The 20,238-nt window shown below is 43.3% G+C and overlaps 1 protein-coding gene across 2 annotated transcripts in view; it reads right to left on the minus strand.

Annotated features, from left to right (window-relative positions):
* RNF144A (ring finger protein 144A) overlaps nt 1–20,238 on the minus strand; it is a 79,231-nt gene that overhangs the window by 7,656 nt on the left and 51,337 nt on the right. For both annotated transcript variants that reach the window (XM_084826693.1, XM_084826694.1), the window contains exons 3-7: nt 12,982–13,086; nt 12,773–12,833; nt 6,298–6,505; nt 4,892–5,039; nt 3,402–3,491 (exon numbers count right to left, since the gene is read on the minus strand). In XM_084826693.1, the coding sequence (XP_084682819.1) occupies nt 3,402–3,491; nt 4,892–5,039; nt 6,298–6,505; nt 12,773–12,833; nt 12,982–13,086 (612 nt within the window). The remainder of the gene's footprint in view (nt 1–3,401; nt 3,492–4,891; nt 5,040–6,297; nt 6,506–12,772; nt 12,834–12,981; nt 13,087–20,238) is intronic.

A 20,238-nucleotide genomic window follows, 5' to 3' on the forward strand; every position in this document is an offset into this window, starting at 1 on the left:
ATTTGCTCTATTTTGTTCATTTTATCTCTTGTTGTTCCATGCTCTGGAATCTGTTTAGATGTGGAGCGGTATACAAATTTTGTAAATAAATAAATAGATGAGATTATTATGCTCAAACGAGGTAATGTGGGCCCTTAGGTTTAGTACACAGGAGGAGGGCTATAGGGCTAAGCCTTAAGCATGGGAGTTGGCAAAGTATTATTAAATATCAATCTAAGATTTTGGTTTAGTGGAGGATTAAAATCTTCAAATTGCTGAGACTGTCAAGAGCTACTTGGGCAGAAGGTACTGAAACTATGATTGTACTGATTTAACAATTGTCTGCCTGAGGGACAGCAGAGCAGATGTGATAGTTTCCTAAGGAGTTGTCCTTAGATTCTGGCATAATATGATTATGGAGTTAAAGTGGGGTTGGGGTGTGTGTGTCATTTTTTCATTTTGTTTAATAGGGGAAGTGGAATCCAACATTAACTACTTTATAATCACCATGTATTTTTTATTACCTAACCTTCTCTCTTTACTGGAGCTGAACAATCACATTGTTTTTTGTCAGCAGGTGGCACTGTAGAACAATATTCATTTCAGCATACAGTACTCTGTTATGTAATAGCATACTTGGAGGTCTTTATTCTAAGTTTTTAAAAAACCCACGGTTTCTTTTTTTTTTTGTGGAGTGTTGGATTTATTATGGTATTTAATGTCTGCTTCATGTCTGCTTCCCTCTTTAAAATGTCCTATCATACATCATCTGGGAAGTGTAATTTTAGCACTCCCAGCAAAGCTTAAGACTGCAATAACTTGACTTTGATCACAATTAAAGCTCAGTTTCTTTTTTTAGTACCATGCTTCTAATAGTCTTCAGTGTCAAAATAAATGATGCAGATTTCAGTAGCCAGCAATCTGCTTTCTGGACTATCTCAATTTCTTGAAGCTCTTTGGAGTTTAGGGACTGACGTCTGTAAATCTCATGGCTGCTCACTCTTTTTTTCTGCCCAGCAAAAATCCAGCTCTTTAGCTATCCACATAGCTCAAGAGAATAGCCGGGACCAAGACCAGCCACATATTACAGCACTTTCTACCTCAATGTGGCTCAGGTACGTAGGGATGTCGTGAGTGCCCAAGAGTGGGGTGGAGTCTGATTGACTCTCCCCTCCCCCTGGACGCTGCTCACTGGGCTGCAGGGCGCTTGCGGATGTGCTCGCTGAGCACTGCACGGTCCGGGAGCATCCCGCAGCTGCCAGCTCCTCAATGCGAGCCATCATTTTTAGGCAAGATGGTGGCTCTGTTACTTACATATTTTAAATGTTATGCAAAATGGCAGCCGTACAGGGCCATCTTTGCAACATTACAGGCATAAAAGCCTTTATGTCTCCAATGCTAGAGCTGCATAAAGCCCTGTATGGCCGTCAGTTTGCGCAACATTAAAAATATGGAAATTATAGAGCTGCAATCTTGTGTAAAAACAGTGGCTCGCATCGAGTGGCTGCAGGGTGCTCCCAGACTGTTCAACTCCCCCTTGAGGGCTTGCACGGCCCAGCGAGAGGGGGTGGACAGCAGCGGCAACTCGACAAGCGCCCACCAAGTGTGGGTGAGTCCGTCCATCCCTACAGGTACTTGCCTCATGAACACTTCAAGGAACATCCAAGAGATTTTGTATTCTCTCTACAGCTCACCTCGAATAAGAACCAAGAGCCCAATCCTAGCTCCTACCCCAATGCTAATAGAAACATTGGAAGCTGCCTCATACTGAGTCAAACCATTAGTCCGTCTAGCCCATGATTGTTGACGCTGACTGGCAGCAGCTCCCCAGAGTTTCAGGGAGGGTTCCTTCCTAGCGCTACCTGGAGATGCCAGGGATTGAACCTGGGGCCTTCTGCGGGCAAAGCAGGTGCTCTGACACTAAACTATGGCCTTTCCTCCCTTTTTAGAGAGTCTGGAACGGGGTTCAGGTGATGCCCTGGTGGCTCTCTGCCAGCTTCTGAGAGGTAGAGGGCCAGTTCACATGACATCGTTATTTAACCCAGGATGACCTGTGGTGCATGCTGGGTGCATGCAACCACCATTCTGAATATGCATCAGGGCTATCAAGGGTTGTGCCATGTGGTGCATACCCATGGGTTATTCACCGTGGGTTATTCAAGGGTTAAACAACCCCAGCATAACCCTACTACTAATTGAAGGTTACGCAAGGGTTGTTTAATCCTTGAATAACCCATAGTGGCTGGGTTTGCACCACATGGTGCAACCCACAATTCAGGATTGCATATTCAAAACAGTGGCCACACACGCCTGGCACGCACCATGGCTCATCGTGGGTTATTTAACCCACGATGGCCGGCCATGTCAGAGAGGACCAGCAGAGGCCCCCGCTGTGCCCAGATGGGCAGAAAACTACCAGCAGCAGTTCTCCAGCTAGTAATCCCACCAGCAATAGCTGAAGGAATGCCCCCAAACAGGGTGTTTCAGGGAGAACAATTTATTTATATTTATTCTATTTTAATCCTTTAATTTATTTAATCCAATAACCAATGTTCTCTGGCCTGGAGAAACCAGCTTTGGATCCACTCAATTCAAAGCTGCTCCCCCCCCCCCCAAGTTGGGCCTGATAGCTGTGCCAGCCATAGAGCCCAGTCAGTTGGGCGTGGAGGTAGGAATTTTGAATGGAAAGACCTTCCAGGCTGAAAAGGCTGGCAACCCCACCCCCTCCCCATACACACCTTCTGCCCTGGCAGGCGTGAGCCAGGAGGGCGTGGGGGTGCACTGGGAAATTTGCTGATCTGCTCCACTTAGGTTTACCCTGTAAGATACTATTATTCTTGTATCTTAGATCACCTTTCATCAGCAATACTTATAAGCAAGTCAAGCAGTTAACATCTTTTTTGTTTTACATCTTTCCTGTTTTCTTTATGCCATTTCTTCTCTGCCCCACAATCCTCCAAAGAGCATTTCTACACTATACTAAAATCCTGCCACTTTACTGGGGCTTTCTGCTTCTGTTTTAAATGCAGGATCACGATGGGCTCTCTTTACATGCACTTCCTCCCCGCCCCCGTTTTTCCCCCTTATCTGTGTGTCCTGTATGTTTCATTATACAGCCACTAGATGGTGCTGAGGCCTAGCTCCTCTTATTGCAGGATTTCCTCTTTTCAAGAGGGAACTCAGTGCACTGTAATTTGATAGCTCATTATCTCCAATCTTTAAAAAAAATGGGATAAAGGTCATTTAGAGTGGGAGACACCCTGGAAGTTGACAACATCATGTAAAGGACCCACAAACTTCTGTGAGTAACCAATCTCAATAGCAAGATAAGAGCCCCGTGTGGAGAAGCCCTAAGTCACTTTAGATCTGCATGAAGATAATTAGAAAGATAGCAAAGATACTATAGGCCAATTGGCACTTACCTGTGTTCTGTGCCAAATAACTGATGCCCTAGAATGACCTAGCTTGTTTCGGCATGGCCCTTTGTCATAATGTATAAGGAGGAAGTCATCCTATAAAATATCAATAAGGGAGAGTGGAAAAATAACTTTTTAGTGGTAGTGGGAGCTAACCTTTGCCAAACAATCAACATGTTTCAGAAGAACGCATGTCACTTAACAGACATGTGGAGCCCAATCCTTTATATGTTTACTCAGAAATAAGTCCCACTGAGTTCACTGAGGCTTACTCCCAAGTAAGGGTGCAAAAGATTGTAGTCCTAGGGTTCTGTCACAGACTAGGGGTACATGGCAGTAGTGAATGGCCCTTTAATTTGCTTTTTAAGCAGCAAATATCACAAAGAATACCTGTGATCAACATTTTCCATTTATCTCTACCTGTTTTGGGCATCAGCCACATTGCACCGTGTAATGGTGTCACATGATACGACTTCTACCACTTTGCAGAATGCTGTGATGTCACTCAGTTAGCTCTTGAGTAGCAGTGAGCAGGTTGTGGCTACGGTTTGTGAGTCACAGATTGCTCACCTACTATGAACTCAGCATTAAGAGTAATTCTCTCTGCAGAAAGATCTTCAGAAGTATCCTAGAATTTGGGTGAGGAAAATATATTTAGAGGGCTAGACTGAAATGGCCCAAAGGGGGGGGGGGCACCCTCAGCCTTGTGCCAACCCAAAGAGGTGACTCATAGGGGTGATTTCTTTTGGTGTTGACCCTTTTGGTGGTAACCCACCAGCTCAGCAGACCTTGGGGTGTACCTCCTGCTCTGGAAATGGCAGCAGGACATTGGCCCTATGGGTGGGGCCTCCTCATCGAGGCTGACAATGCACACCACTGCTCCCTCTGGCAGCAAGGCATCACAAAAGGAAAGATGAAAAAAGCCACTCCCTGGGCTGATGTCCTCGCTGCCAGTGTTGTCATTATTCAGCACTACCGTCCTTTCTGTCACTGCTGCTCAACGTTTTTCGACATAATTAGTCATCTTCTTGCTGGAAAAAGTAGTCTGGGCAAAATTAATGTGAGAAGCCTTCTGTTCTAGTATGACTAACAAATTACACCAGGCTCTATAAAATGGCCCTTGCAATATTTCACCCATTTAATTCTCCAAAATGGTGATTGATTTATTTTTTAATGGCAATAATGTCACAAGTATATATAAACCTTAAGTGCAGCCTTTTGCAACAATACTACTTTCCTGAAATGGTGTCATTTAACGTTATTGCAATGAACAATTAGAAAGCATGCAATAGTCTGTAGATATAAACACATCTAGGTTAATATCTAGCACTCGTTAACCTTTGAATAGTCATCTTTACAATTTTTGAACATTCTGTAAACTTACATTTAGAACATCCCAATTAAATTAGTGAGTCATTTACTATATCTAATACAGGGATACCCTTAATTAATGATAATCTCCCAGTCTCAAACTGAAATATGTAAAGTATACTTACATCAAGTGATTCCAAACAATACCAGCAAAAGGCATGTTTACAGTTCTTACACATCATTTGGGCACAGCCTTCATCCCGTTCAATATAAACTTTGCATTTTGGGCAGCGTTTGATGGGAGCATCATCTTCTTCCATTTTATAAACAGAACTGGAAGAGACATTTTGGTAATATTACGGGATAAATATTTCTTGGTATTTTTTTTAAAAAGCTGCATTTCTTCAGCACTCTGCCACTTTCAAACTGAAGTTATTTCTGTGTCTAGATGGATTTGTGACACAACCATGAGCAAAGACATATTTTCATTTTCCACCAAGATGACATATCCTTCACCAAAATGGCTGCTACTAAGCTCAAAAAATTCAGGTCAACTAGCAATAAGCTCACCAGTACTCAAATCAATACCATATGTACCCAGAAGGGGAAAATGTGGACACCATTCTGAGCTTCTTCCAAAGTTACTTGTAGTGGTGTTCTGCTCTTTTCTGTAATGCCCAGTAATGTTAGATTTTTGTAGGCATATGCGAAGAGTCCACATTGGGTTTCCCTTCCCAAGTGATCATTGACCCTTCTGGAAACTGAGTAACACAGGTGTAGGATGGGGCCATGGTATGGAGTCCCTTCCTGATACCATGGACCTCCACTCTAACCAAGCGGCATGGGAAAGACCCATGCTGCTAAAGGTAACTGCATTGATGCAGTCTTGGGAAACTCTTAGTGCAGGAGTGGGCAGACTTCAGACTTGTGGGAACCATTTTGTGTTTTTTTACTGGAATGATGAGGTCTACCAACCAGAGCCAGACACAAAATGGTGGCTTGCTGGGCTGTGTGGTGGGGTGTGGCAGGCAAAGTTAATTATCGATCATCAATTATGAAACGTATATAGGAATATATACAAATTTACATGGAAGTTTCCAGAGACCAGGGATTCTAACACAACACCCTAAAACTGGCCAGCAGAGTAGAATAAAGACCTGGTCAAAAGCAATCAATTATACTTCTATTTTACAGATGACAATCCATGGGGCTGAAAGAGAAGCCATTAGAACAAGGCCAGCGTTGGCAGATTTCTCTCCCCACGCTTGCAATCTTATTTGCTGCTATTAAAGTGCTGGGGGTCAGAAACTCTTGGAGATCTACTGCAAACCACACAGAGATCTACCAGTAGTTCACAATCTACACCCTGTCTGAGTGTATATACCTGGTTTCAGAAATAAGACAATCTACCTTCATAGGGTTGGCTTTTTCTGCTCCACTATAATGATGGGAGGGAAAATGGTTTTAAATAACTAGTAAGACACCCGAGGGAATGACAATGAAAATCAGTCTTTTTTGTGCTGAGTGAAGGAGTTGCTATTAACATGTTAAGAACTGTGCCAACATCATTTCATGATTAATCACCCTGTACCTTGTCTCCCCTGGAAGGAAGCTGACTGGCATATTTTCTTGACAGCCTTGTCCTGGATGCCAATTAGATTTGCACGCCGAGCAAAATTCTATGTCACAAGCTTTGCATTGTACCAGCTGGGGATTCTGAGGTCCTGATTCCTGCAGCTGACAAACGGCTTGGCAGGAAGAAGAAGGGCACCAAGTCCGACAAGGATCCAGAAGCACTTCTGTATAGAAAGAAGACACAGTTGGGAGGGGCTGTCGCTCAGTGGTAGAGCTCATGCCTTGTATACAAAAGGTCCCAGGTTCAATCCCTGGCATCTCCAGAAAGAGCTAGGACTGACTGAAACCCTGGAGAGGCACTGCTGGTCAACATGAGTGAGATGGACCCACGTCTAAGTCGGTGTAAGGCAGCTTCCTATGTTCCAGCAAAAAAAGATGCAGAATTGATCTCAAACCATGCAACACACAGAGCAACGGCCAATGCCTGATTACGTCCAAGACGATATTCTATGTGGTCTTCAACATTCAGGAATGTGTGAGGAGTAAGTGCACCATCTGCCTCCGGGGAGAGATGCACAAGTTCTATTTTGGACAAGATGGAAAATACAGGGAACAGGAAACATGAGTCACTTCTGCTTCCCTGTTCCCCCGTTGTCACATTCTATAATATCACACCCAAAGAATTCCCTGTGAGACGTAACCCAATTCAGTAGATTTAGTCTGGGACATCTGGGTGATTCCACAAATGACACCAAGACTGCAATCTCCTGCACACTTCCCTGGGAGTAACCTCCACTTAACATAAGAACATAGGAAGAGCACTGCTGAATCAGACCAAAGGTCCATCTTGTCCAGCATTCTGTTCACACAGTGGCCAACCAGCTTCCTGTATGAAACCCACAAGTAGGACGTAAGTGCAACAGCACCCTCATGGTTGTGTTCCCCAGCGACTGGTGTACATAGGCATACTGCCTCTGATACTGGAGGTAGCACATAGCCATGAGGACTAGTAGCCATTGATAGCCTTATCCTCCATGAATTTGTCCAATCCCTTTTAAAGCCGTCCGAACTGGTGGCCATCGCTACATCTTGTGGTAGCAAATTACATTCAATGTGTGAAGAAGTACTTCCTGTCCTGAAGCTCCAACCAATCAGCTTCATGGGATGACTCCAGGTTCTACTATTATGAGAGAGAGAGGAAAATGTCTCTCTATCCACTTTCTCCACACCATGCATAATTTTGTACACCTCTATCATGTCTCCTCTCACTCGCCCTTCCTCTTAGTTATACAGTCCCAGATGTTGTAACCTTTCCTCATAGGACAGTTACTCCAGCCCTTTTATAATTTTAGTTGCCCCTTTTTGCACTTTTTCCAGCTCTACAATATCCTTTTTAGGTGCAGTAACCAGAACTGTACACAGTATTCCCAGTGTGGTCACACAATAGGTTTGTATAAAGGCAATATGATATTGGCAGTTTTATTTTCGATTCCTTTCCTAATTATGCCTAAAATGGAATCTGCCTTTTTCACAGCAGCTTCAGACTAGGTTGACATTTTCATTAAACTGTCCACCACTCCCCAAACCCTTTTTCTTGGTCAATCATCACTAGCTCAGATCTCATCAGCTTGCATGTGAAACTGGGAGTTTTTGCTCCAGTGTGTATTGCTTTACACTTGCTTACATCGAACCGCTTTTGCCATTTTGATGCCCATTCTCCCAGACTGGAGAGACCATTCTGCAGCATTCCCAATCCCTTTTTGTTTTAACCACCCTAAATAATTTGCTGTCATCAGCAAATAATTTAATGCAGTGGAACTTACATTTAAGGAATGATGTATAGGATTATTCTGCAAGAATGCATTTGGAATATATGTGTGTATGTATGTAATCTTACATATATTCCAAATGCATTCTTGCAGAATAATCCTATACATCATTCCTTAAAAGTAAGTTCCACTGCATTAAATTATTTGCTGATGACAGCAAATGCATTTGGAATATATGTATGTATGTAATCTTACCCCTTCATGGATCACTGCCTTGTTGTGGCGAAGGGGCTTGCGTAACTCAGTGAAGCCATAAGCTATGCCGTGCAGGGCCACCCAAGACGGACAGGTCATGGCAGAGAGTTCTGACAAAATGTGGTCCACTGGAGAAGGAAATGGCAACCCACTCCAGTATCCTTGCCAAGAAAACCCCATGGAACGTATCACAAGGCCAAAAGAGATGACGCCGGAAGATGAGACCCTCAGGTCGGAAGGTGTCCAATATACTATTGGGGAAGAGCAGAGGGAATTTCCAAGTAGCGCCAGAAAGAGTGAAGTGGCTGGGCCAAAGCCGAAAGGACATTCAGCTGTGGATGTGTCTGGTGGTGAAAAGAAAATCCGATGCTGTAAAGAACAATATTGTTTAGGAACCTGGAATGTCAGATCAATGGATCAAGGTAAGCTGGAGGTGGTCAAACATGAGATGGCAAGATTGAACATCGACATCTTGGGAATCAGCGAACTAAAATGGACAGGCATGGGCAAATTTAATTCAGGTGACCATCATATCTACTACTGTGGGCAAGAATCCCTTAGAAGAAATGGAGTAGCACTCATAGTCAACAAAAGGGTGGGAAAAGCAGTACTGGGGTACAATCTTAAAAATGATAGAATGATCTCAGTACGAATCCAAGGCAAACCATTCAACATCACAGTAATTCAAGTCTATGCCCCAACCACTGATGCCGAAGAAGCTGAGGTTGATCAGTTCTATGAAGACCTACAACACCTTCTGGAACTAACACCAAAAAAGATGTCCTCTTCATCATAGGGGATTGGAATGCTAAAGTAGGAAGTCAAGAAATCACCGGGATAACAGGTAGGCATGGCCTTGGTGCACAAAATGAAGCAGGACAAAAGCTAATAGAGTTTTGCCAAGAGAACACGCTGATCATAGCAAACACTCTTTTCCAACAGCACAAGAGGCGACTCTACACATGGACATCACCAGATGGTCAATATCGAAATCAGATTGATTATGTCCTTTGCAGTCAAAGATGGAGAAGCTCTATACAGTCAGTAAAAACAAGACCTGGAGCTGACTGTGGCTCAGATCATGAGCTTCTTGTTGCAAAATTTCAGCTTAAATTGAAGAACGTAGGGAAAACCACTAAACCATTCAGGTATGACCTAAATCATATCCCTTAAGAATATACAGTGGAGGTGAGGAATAGATTTCAGGGATTAGACCTGATAGACAGAGTGCCTGAGGAACTATGGACGGAGGTCCGTAACATTGTTCAGGAGGCAGCAATGAAATCCATCCCAAAGAAAAAGAAATGCAAGAAAGCCAAGTGGCTGTCTGATGAGGCTTTACAAGTAGCTGAGGAAAGAAGGGAAGCGAAAAGCAAGGGAGAAAGCGGAAGACATATCCAACTGAATGCAGAGTTCCGGAGAACAGCAAGGAGAGACAAGAAGGCCTTCTTAAATGAACAATGCAAAGAAATTGAGGAAAACAACAGAATGGGAAAGACTAGAGATTTCTTCAAGAAAATTGGAGATCTCAAGGGAACGTTTTGTGCAAAGACGGGCATGATAAAGGACAAAGAAGGCAGGGACCTAACAGAAGCAGATGAGATTAAGAAGAGGTGGCAAGAATACACAGAAGAACTATACAGGAAAGATCTTCATGTCCCTGATAGCCATGATAGTGCGGCCACTGAACTTGAGCCAGACATCCTCGAGAGTGAAGTCAAGTGGGCCTTAGGAAGCATTACTAACAACAAAGCTAGCGGAGATGACAGTATTCCAGCTGAGCTATTTAAAATCCTAAAAGATGATGCTGTTAAAGTGCTGCATTCAATATGCCAATAAATTTGGAACACTCAACAATGGCCACAAGACTGGAAAAGGTCAGTTTACATTCCAATTCCAAAGAAGGGCAACGCCAAAGAGTGTTCAAACTACCGTACAATTGCACTCATTTCACATGCCAGCAAGGTGATGCTCAAAATCCTACAAGCTAAGCTTCAGCAGTATGCGAACCGAGAACTACCGGAAGTACAAGCTGGGTTTCGAAGAGGCAGAGGAACTAGAGATCAAATCGCCAACATTCGCTGCATCATGGAGAAAGCAAGAGAATTCCAGAAAAACGTCTATTTCTGCTTCATTGACTACGCTAAAGCCTTTGATTGTGTGGATCACAACAAACTGTGGCAAATTCTTAAAGTGATAGGAGTACCAGACCACCTTACCTGTCTCCTGAGAAACCTGTACGAGGGTCAAGAAGCAACAGTAAGAACCAGACATGGAACAACCGAGTGGTTCAAAATTGGGAAAGGAGTACGACAAGGCTGCATATTGTCACCCTGCTTATTTAACTTATATGCAGAGTACATCACGAGAAACGCCGGGTTGGATGAATCACAGGTCGGAATTAAGATTGCCGGGAGAATTATCAACAACCTCCGATATGCAGACGATACCACCCTAATGGCAGAAAGCGAAGAGGATCTCAAGAGCCTCTTGTTGAGGGTGTGAGAGTGCAAAAGCTGGTTTGAAACTCAACATTAAATAAACGAAGATCATGGCATCTGGCCCCATCACTTCCTGGCATATAGAAGGGGAAGAAATGGAAGCAGTGACAGATTTTACTTTCTTGGGCTCCAAGATCACCGCAGACGGTGACTGTAGCCATGAAATTAAAAGACGCTTGCTCCTTGGGAGGAAAGCTATGGCAAACCTAGACAGCATAGTAAGAAGCAGAGACATCACCTTGCCGACAAAGGTCCATCTAATCAAAGCTATGGTTTTCCCAGTAGTAATGTATGGCTGTGAGAGCTGGACTATAAAGAAGGCTGAGCGCTGAAGAATTGATGCTTTCGAACTGTGGTGCTGGAGAAGTCTCTTAGGAGTCCCCTGGACTGCAAGGAGGTCAGATCAGTCAATCCTAAAGGAAATCAACCCTGAGTGCTCATTGGAAGGACAGATACTGAAGCTGAAGCTCAAATATTCTGGCCACCTAATGCGAAGAGAAGACTCTCTGGAAAAGACTGTGATGCTGGGAAAGACTGAAGGCAAAAGGAGAAGGGGACGGCAGAGGATGAGATGGCTCGATAGCATCACCGATGCAGTGAATATGAACTTGAGCACACTCCGGGAGAGAGCGCAGGACAGGAAGGCCTGATGTGCTATGGTCCATGGGGTCACGAAGAGTCGGACACGACTGAACGACTGAACAACAACAATGTAATCTTATATCTCATCTAATGCCACACTTCTGAATGTTTATAATATGACACAGAAAGCAGTAGAAAAGAGACATTTTAAGTCTAACACACACTGTCATTAGTACAGCTCTTTCATCTGCACAAATGTGGAAAATTAACAACACTTTTAACATCACCTATGCTTTGAGATACAGGAAGTATCTTAAACAAATGAACCTAAATTAAGAGCCCATATCTGAACATTTAGGCTCTGCTTTGCTAACGATCATGTTTCAATTAGCAGGTTGTTCATTTTTACGCTACTGAAATGTCTTCTCTAGGAAATTAGGGAAGTATCTTGAACATATACATCCCAATCCAGACCATCCTGACCAATGCATACATCCCTGAGAGTAAATCCCATGACATGTAGACAGGTATAGGATTGCTGTATAAGTTCCATTCCTTTCTATTAACTCTGGTCGGACTGGGCCATATTAGGCCATAATTTTGTGGTCTCATGGGATTTCTTTCTAACGTCGAGATTCCAGAATATAAAGTACCATTTTGATTCACATTAAATGTTTATTTCTGGAAATAAGCTAATACAAAGGTGCATCCTTAGAGCGAAGTACTCGGCCATTTGTTTCAGAGGAGCACTTTTCAGAAGTGTCCTCCACCTGCAGGCAAATATGTGGAGGACAGCAAGCACACAGTTGCACTTCCTGGGCCTGCTTCCGCAACTTTTGTGCATGGAGCATGGACTTCTGAAAGTAGAATCCTGTCTGCAGGCTCTCGTGTACAACTGGAACATTCTGAAAAGGGCTAGTGTAGCTACAACCCAACACAGTGTTTGGTGCACTTAAAGCCAGAGATTTCAAGTGTATAAGCACACTTAACTTTGTGCTTGTTTTTGGCCCTTGTTTGCAAGAGGAGTTTAAGGAATGTATGTAGAAAGCAATGTCTTCTCTCTCTCCCTGTGCCATTTTTTGTTTTTTTACTCAAAAGCTCCTGAACAAATTACAGAAACAGAACTTTGTATAGGTATGGGGCATAAATGTATGTGTGTGTTTGAGAGAGAGAGACAGAGAGAGAGAGAGAGAGAGAGCTCTCCTCAAAACACACTCATTTATCCACTCACCCATCTGATGTATGAATAGGGTAGAAACACATGGGGACATATTATAACATCAGTTAAATGGGAATAAAACTGAAGTTACAGAATACAATTATTTCCACACAGTCTGGGGTCACCTGTGCGTTTTGGAGTTAAGACTGCTGCTCCATACTATACCTCTTTCAAACTGTAGTTTCTTATACTGCTGCATGATTTCTGATGCAACCATACACTCAATCTGTTGCAAAGAAAAATACAAATAAGGAACAGATCAATGACAGACAATGAATTTGGTGCAGCAGTTACATAATCTCAACACCAAAAAAATCTGTAATAATAACTGGGCAGGACTTTTATGTAAGAAGAATTTGTATTAGGAAACGTACTTCATTTTCTTGTAGATGACCTCGCTTCGGGCAGGAAGCATCAGGGCAGCTAATTGCCGTTTCTAGACCTTCCTTGATCAAAAGCTCCACATATTGCTTCAGGCACTGTAAGATAGTCAGACATAAGAGCTGTAAATATTACACGTTGACTAATATACACATAATATGATTAACAAACTTTTCAGATGCTGTTACAGCCATCAGACACAGACAAATCTGAGGGGGTCTTTTCACTAGAGCACTGTAATTTCTGGTTTTCCTTATATGTATTTATTATTATCTTTATATCCTACAATTTTTCCTCTTGCAAGGAACCCAAGGTGGCTTACATGGTCCTCCCCTACTCCATTTTATTCTCACAACAGCACTGTGAGGTAGGCTAGGCTGAAAGTGACTGGCCCAAAGTCACCAGTGACTTGGCCAAGTGGGGACTTGAACCCAGATCTCCTGAGACCCAGTCCAACTCTCTAACCACTACACCACAGTGGCAGTCCCACTACACAACACTGGCCCCTTGGGACCTTCTCATGTTGTAATCTTCTGTGAGTACCTTCCCAATATTACACTGATCAAAAAGAAGGCCACTTCAGTGAGTGAGTATTTGCACTCATTAGATGGCTCCAATAAAGTTTGAATCACCCATGGTGAAGTTCAGATGTCATGGCCAAACCATAGTTTGGATGTCAAGAATGTGCTGGGGACTTGTGCACTCTGTCCTCGCACATGCCATTTCCCTCCTGTACTTCTGGTTCCGTTTGCTGTGGCTTGCAGCTTGCAAGTTAGGCAAAGTAACCATGGCTATCCCTAATCACAGTTTGCTTCCAATACAGTGTCAAAACAAACTATGGTTAGCATTAACCACAGTTTTCCTGATTCAGAAACCATGGCAAATTATGGGTGGCTTTATTGCACCATTGGCCTGTCTAATTCCTCAAATTTTTTTTTTTGGGGGGGGGAGTCTTGATGACCACATTTCAACTTGTAACTTTCCCAGGTTTTCCAGCCCCTTCTTCCATCTTTTTCTTACCACCAAAATCTGCTAAGGAGGAAAAGGCAGAACAGCTGTATAATGTCTTTTAACAAACAGTACTAGAGGCCCTATGTCTGGAAGCAACTTAAGTTTACTACTAACGAGAGAGTGCAGGAAGGAATCAGCATATGTGAAGGGCCCCTGAAAGTGGAAGCGTATTCCTGATAGCTAAACTATGGTTTGGCAGGAATGACTGAACCAGGCCCATGACTGTTGAGGGTGAAGGGTGGTAGAATTAAAGTCACCTGGGATCGAAAGAGCTACCAAGAACATAAGTTCAGTTCACCTACTGTGTTGTGGGGTTGTTGTTGTTTTGTGTACTTTCCCCCCTTTCAATGGCACACCACTCCCATGCCATATCGCATGCTCTCACTTTCAAAAGGGGCTTGCCATATTGCATGGCAGCAGCTGCTGTTCAGTAAACTCATCCATATCACCTTGGAACAATTTGTGTATTTCTTTGATCCCTTCTTGACTTTTATTCCAAGAGCATAGTACTCTGGGCCTATTAACAGCAGATAGAAAAACAAAACATTGCAGTAGCTTCCTTTCATAAGACCAATTTTTATATATATATATATGTATGTATGTATGTATGTCTTTTTCTGATGTGATCTGCAAACTCTCATTGCCCTTTCCAAGATGCTGTTAGCAACTATTAAGCTGTTCCCAACTTCAAGGAGACAATACCAGAGCATTTTTCTATAATTATTTTATTCATACGTAGCTCTTTCCACCCACAGTGTTTTACAAAAGAACACAAATGAACCCAAGTTTTTGAAAAGGCATGCTGGTGGCATACCCGGGTAGCCTTAGTTCACATCAGCAGATAATCCCCCAAGTTACAAGGCAGTCATAGCTCAGTGTTCCTTTCATGTATGGCAATTAGTATTTTTTAAAACTGAGAACTCAAGCAGATTGGATATTGATGGTTATCTTGAAGAAAGGAAAGGGGCCAAACAAATACATCTGCTCAGATTCTGCTCTGTGAATGTATGCTAAAAGCTATCTTCAAAGCAAAACAAAACAACTTGTACATATACCTGGCTGCCATTGTGCTGGGGCCAGCAGCCTCCTTAAAAAAAAAAGTGCTTCACAGCCTGACTTCTTTAATCTCTGTGTATTTCAATGGCTGAGAATTGCCATTGTCAATTGCCACTCTCTTAGGGTAGCTACCTGCATCGTTTCATTTTTATTATTTCATCCTGCTTTTCCTCCAAGGAGCTCAAGGTGGTATACATGGTTCTACCCTCCCTGCCATGTTACCTTCACAACAACTGTATCAGGGATGTTAGGCTGAGAGATGGTTGTGGTCCAAAATTACTATTGAGCTTCATGTGTTTGAACCTGGGTTTGCTCCCTTGAATCCAGGTCCTATCAGCTTTCTTCTCATACTGTCCTCTGTGGCATCTCTCTGCTTTCTCTGCACCATCCCTTCCTCCTCTCTTCTGCTTCCTTCTAAACCATATTTGCCATAAGTGCGGCAAGTTTGGTCTTGCCTACATTAGTCCAGCTTTTCCTTTCTTATTCTTGCCTGAAGAAGAGTTCTGTGCAAATCAAAAGCTGTCAACGTCACCTCCCAACAGAGCTGGCCCAATAAAGGTGATCACCAAAAACTGAAGGAGAAATATGTATAACCTTGGTACATGCCAAATTTGTTGTAGCTTTTAGATATTTTTAGCTATGGCCTTTCATTACTTGTTAATCTATCTGTTATTGTTAAATTGTGTATTAAAGAACACATATTTTCTCCTTAATTTGGGGTGACAAAGATTTCTGTTAAGGATTATTTTGGCCTTTTTGTTTGCTGTCAACGAAGAGAATAACATAATCTGGACTGCTTCGGAGTCAATCTATTATCAGCTTACGATGTCTTTTCAGCACCACAGAGCAAACCTAGGATATTGTCAAGGTTGGACACCTTACAAGGCCTACACCCCAACAATGACAAGTTCCTGTTCCTCCTCCTCCTGCTCACTTTCACCACCTGTTTGCTTGCTACCCTCTGGTTCAGAGGGGATGAATGAGAGAGCGGTGACAGTGGCAAGCATAAGCAGCAGCAGCAGCTGTTACCCCCCCCCCCTTTGCTCACCTGCTTTCTCCCTGGGGAATGAACTGCTGTCAGGCGGGGAGGACAAGGCCTAGTGAAGGAGTGAGGCCCACACCTCAAGACATCTAGCCCAAGCCCCCCCCCCCCAAAAAAAAACCTTGACGCTGGCACTGGAAGAAGTTTGCAAGCAAAATTTTGAAGACCTTTGTGGCTATTTTCAATAGCAAAAATAAAACAGCAAAACACCTTGCCACTTCCCTGAAATGTATTACATCATTAAACATGTACAAGGCAACCCTCTCCCAATTTTGTGCCGCGTTACATTCCTTGTTTATTTCAGTTCACCCTGTATTTTCCTTAAGTGCCACATTTAGTAAGTATTTGTCTGTAGCCCCGCACCGAGCACCGTCTTGTGTAAACTGAGACCTCATTTTCCAATCAAGTTATTTTGCCATTCTTCTCGTAAGAAGCTCCCTTCGCTCTGAGAAATGAACTGTGACCAGGCCACAGTTATATGTGCCTGGGTAACTTCAACAAATTGGACTTCTGCAATGTGGGCTGCCTTTGTAGACTGCTCGGAAATTACAAGTGTTGCGACATGCAGCAGCCATGCTGCGACATGCAGCAGGTATGGACACTGGGGAACACACCTTGCCAATTCTTGACCTAGAATTACATTAACTGCCAATTTGTTTCAGGGCACAATTCAAAGTGCTGGTTTTAACGTTTAAAACCCTCAATGACATGTGATCATATCAGGGACTGGTTTTGAAGGCGCTTCGGCAAAACACCCTGAATGCCCCCCTCGCCCCCCCCCCCGGGTGAGTCTACATTCTCACCGCCATTGTCACCAGCTGCTATTTCTCTGCCTTTTTTTTCATGACTGGTACCACTTGCATGCTTGACGGGCAGAGAGTCAGTGAGCAAGTAAGAAGTGGCATCTTCTTCTCCCTTTCACCACCACCATTGTCTGAGGCAGAGCAAGAGGCAGGTGAACAAGCAAGTTACAACGGTTAAGAGGAAGGGCGACTCCAGGGGGCTCTTGTCAGTGGGCCTGACGGTGTGGGTGCTCAGCAGAAGCCTGATCATCCTTACATTTGATGCTGGCCCTGGATCACAGGACCTGAAGGACTGCCTACTCCTGCATGAACCTGCCCAACCCAGAAGACTATCTTCAGAGGCCCAGCTCAGAGTGCCCCTACTTTGTGCAGTAAAGTGGGTTTCAATAAGAAACAGCCTTTTTGCTTGTGGCACTTTGCTGCCAGAAGCCCTCTCCCTGTCTGTCTGCCAGGCACCATCTTGGTTATCCTTTACAAAAAGATTGAAAAGGTTGGGTTTTTTCCTCAGATTTTAGTACAATTTGATGCTGCTGCTAATTTTTATTTTATCTTAGTTTGGTTTAGCTGCTATTTTTATTGTTGTATTGTTAACTGCCTTGTGAATCACCATGATTAAGAGGAAGAATATCAATATTATTTAAAAGTAAACAAATAAATGAGAATAATGTGACTTCCAAGGACCCACACAATATATTTGAAGAGTTTCAATTTATTATTTCCATAACAACTAAGACTCTGCTATTTGGCAGGCATCTCTTAGAACATCCACTCTGGCAATGCGGCGCCTGTAGGCTAGAGTGCACCCTTGGGCTCCTTTCTTGGCACCCACTGGGGTGCCCTACCCTTCCTGCATTTTATTTTTATTTAATTTTTAATAACAATATTTCTTACGGGCAGCTGGGATCGCTTCACAGCAAAGTGAGGACCTCTGGCTGCTCCCATCTTCTTTCCCCATGAATGCCTCTGGGCCACACGTGGGGCTCAGAGACATTCTTAGGCAATGAAGGCGGCAAGTGGCTGCAGACCAATGCTTCCATCTGCAGTGTGCCCATTTTGTGGTGATGTCCACAACAGTTTCTCAAATTGTCAAATGGGCTGAAAAAGGTTGCCTTTTGTTGTTGTTCAGTTGTTAAGTCGTGTCTTCTTTTCTCTTCATGACCCCATGGACCATAGCACTGTTCTCCGCTCTTTTCCAGAGTGTGCTCAAATTCATATTCATTGCATCAGTGATGCTATCTAGCCATCTCATCCTCTGCCGTCCTCTTCTCCTTTTGCCTTCAATCTTTCCCAGCATCAGGGTCTTTTCCAGGGAGTTTTCTCTTCACATTAGGTGGCCAAAATATTTGAGCTTCAGCTTCAGTAGCTGTCCTTCCAATGAGCACTCAGGGTTGATTTCCTTTAGGACTGACTGATTTGACCTCCTTGCAGTCCAGGGGACTCATAAGAGTCTTCTCCAGCACCACAGTTCGAAGGCATCAATGCTTCGGCCTTCCTTATAGTCCAGTTCTCACAGCCACACATTGCTACTGGGAAAACCATAGCTTTGATTAGACGAATCTTTATCGGCAAGGTGATGTCTCTGCTTCTTACTATGCTGTCTAGGTTTGCCATAGCTTTCCTCCCAAGGAGCAAGCGTCTTTAAATTTCATGGCTACAGTCACCGTCTGCGGTGATCTTGGAGCCCAAGAAAATAAAATCTGTCATTGCTTCCATTTCTTCCCCTTCTATATGCCAGGAAGTGATGGGGCCAGATGCCATGATTTTCGTTTTTTTAATGTTGAGTTTCAAACCAGCTTTTGCACTCTCCACTTTCACCCTCAACAAGAGGCTCTTTAGATCTTCTTCGCTTTCTGCCATTAGGGTGGTATCGTCTGCGTATCTGAGGTTGTTGATCATTCTCCCGGCAATCTTAATTCTGACCTGTGATTCATCCAACCCAGCGTTTCTCATGATGTACTCTGCATATAAATTAAATAAGCAGGGTGACAATATACAACCTTGTCGTACTCCTTTCCCAATTTTGAACCAATCAGTTGTTCCATGTCCGGTTCTTACTGTTACTTCTTGACCCTCGTACAGGTTTCTCAGGAGACAGGTAAGGTGGTCTGGTACTCCCATCACTTTAAGAATTTGCCACAGTTTGTTGTGATCCACACAATCAAAGGCTTTAGCATAGTCAATGAAGCAGAAATAGATGTTTTTCTGGAATTCTCTTGCTTTCTCCATGATGCAGCGAATGTTGGCGATTTGATCTCGAGTTCCTCTGCCTCTTCGAAACCCAGCTTGTACTTCCGGTAGTTCTCGGTTCACATACTGCTGAAGCCTAGCTTGTAGGATTTTGAGCATAACCTTGCCGGCATGTGAAATGAGTGCAATTGTACGGTAGTTTGAACACTCTTTGGCATTGCCCTTCTTTGGAATTGGAATGTAAACTGACCTTTTCCAGTCTTGTGGCCACTGCTGAGTGTTCCAGATTTGTTGGCATATTGAGTGCAGCACTTTAACAGCATCATCTTTTAGGATTTTAAATAGCTCAGCTGGAATACTGTCATCTCTGCCAGCTTTGTTGTTAGTAATGCTTCCTAAGGCCCACTTGACTTCACTCTCTAGGATGTCCGGCTCAAGTTCAGTGGCCGCACTATCATGGCTATCAGGGACATGAAGATCTTTCCTGTATAGTTCTTCTGTGTATTCTTTCCACCTCTTCCTAATCTCATCTGCTAATGTTAGGTCCCTGCCTTCTTTGTCCTTTATCATGCCCGTCTTTGCACAAAACGTTCCCTTGAGATCTCTGATTTTCTTGACAAGATCTCTAGTCTTTCCCATTCTATTGTTTTCCTCGATTTCTTTGCATTGTTCATTTAAGAAGGCCTTCTTGTCTCTCCTTGCTATTCTCTGGAACTCTGCATTCAGTTGGATAGATCTTCCCCTTTCTCCCTTGCTTTTCGCTTCCCTTCTTTCCTCAGATACTTGTAAAGCTTCATCAGCCACTTTGCTTTCTTGCATTTCTTTTCCTTTGGGATGGATTGAGTTGCTGCCTCCTGAACAATGTTACGGACCTCCGTCCATAGTTCCTCAGGCACTCTTGTCTATCAGGTCTAATCCCTGAAATCTATTCCTCATCTCCACTGTATATTCATAAGGGATATGATTTAGGTCATACCTTAATGGTTTAGTGGCTTTCCCTACGTTCTTCAATTTAAGCCGAACTTTTACAACAAGAAGCTCATGATCTGATCCACAGTCAGCTCCAGGTCTTGTTTTTACTGACTGTATAGAGCTTCTCCATCTTTGGCTGCAAAAGACATAATCCATCTGATTTCGATATTGACCATCTG

Source organism: Heloderma suspectum, chromosome 1 (genome assembly GCF_057233095.1).
Source record: "Heloderma suspectum isolate Gila_16-S chromosome 1, 16-S_ref, whole genome shotgun sequence".
Taxonomy (NCBI): Eukaryota; Metazoa; Chordata; class Lepidosauria; order Squamata; family Helodermatidae; genus Heloderma; species Heloderma suspectum.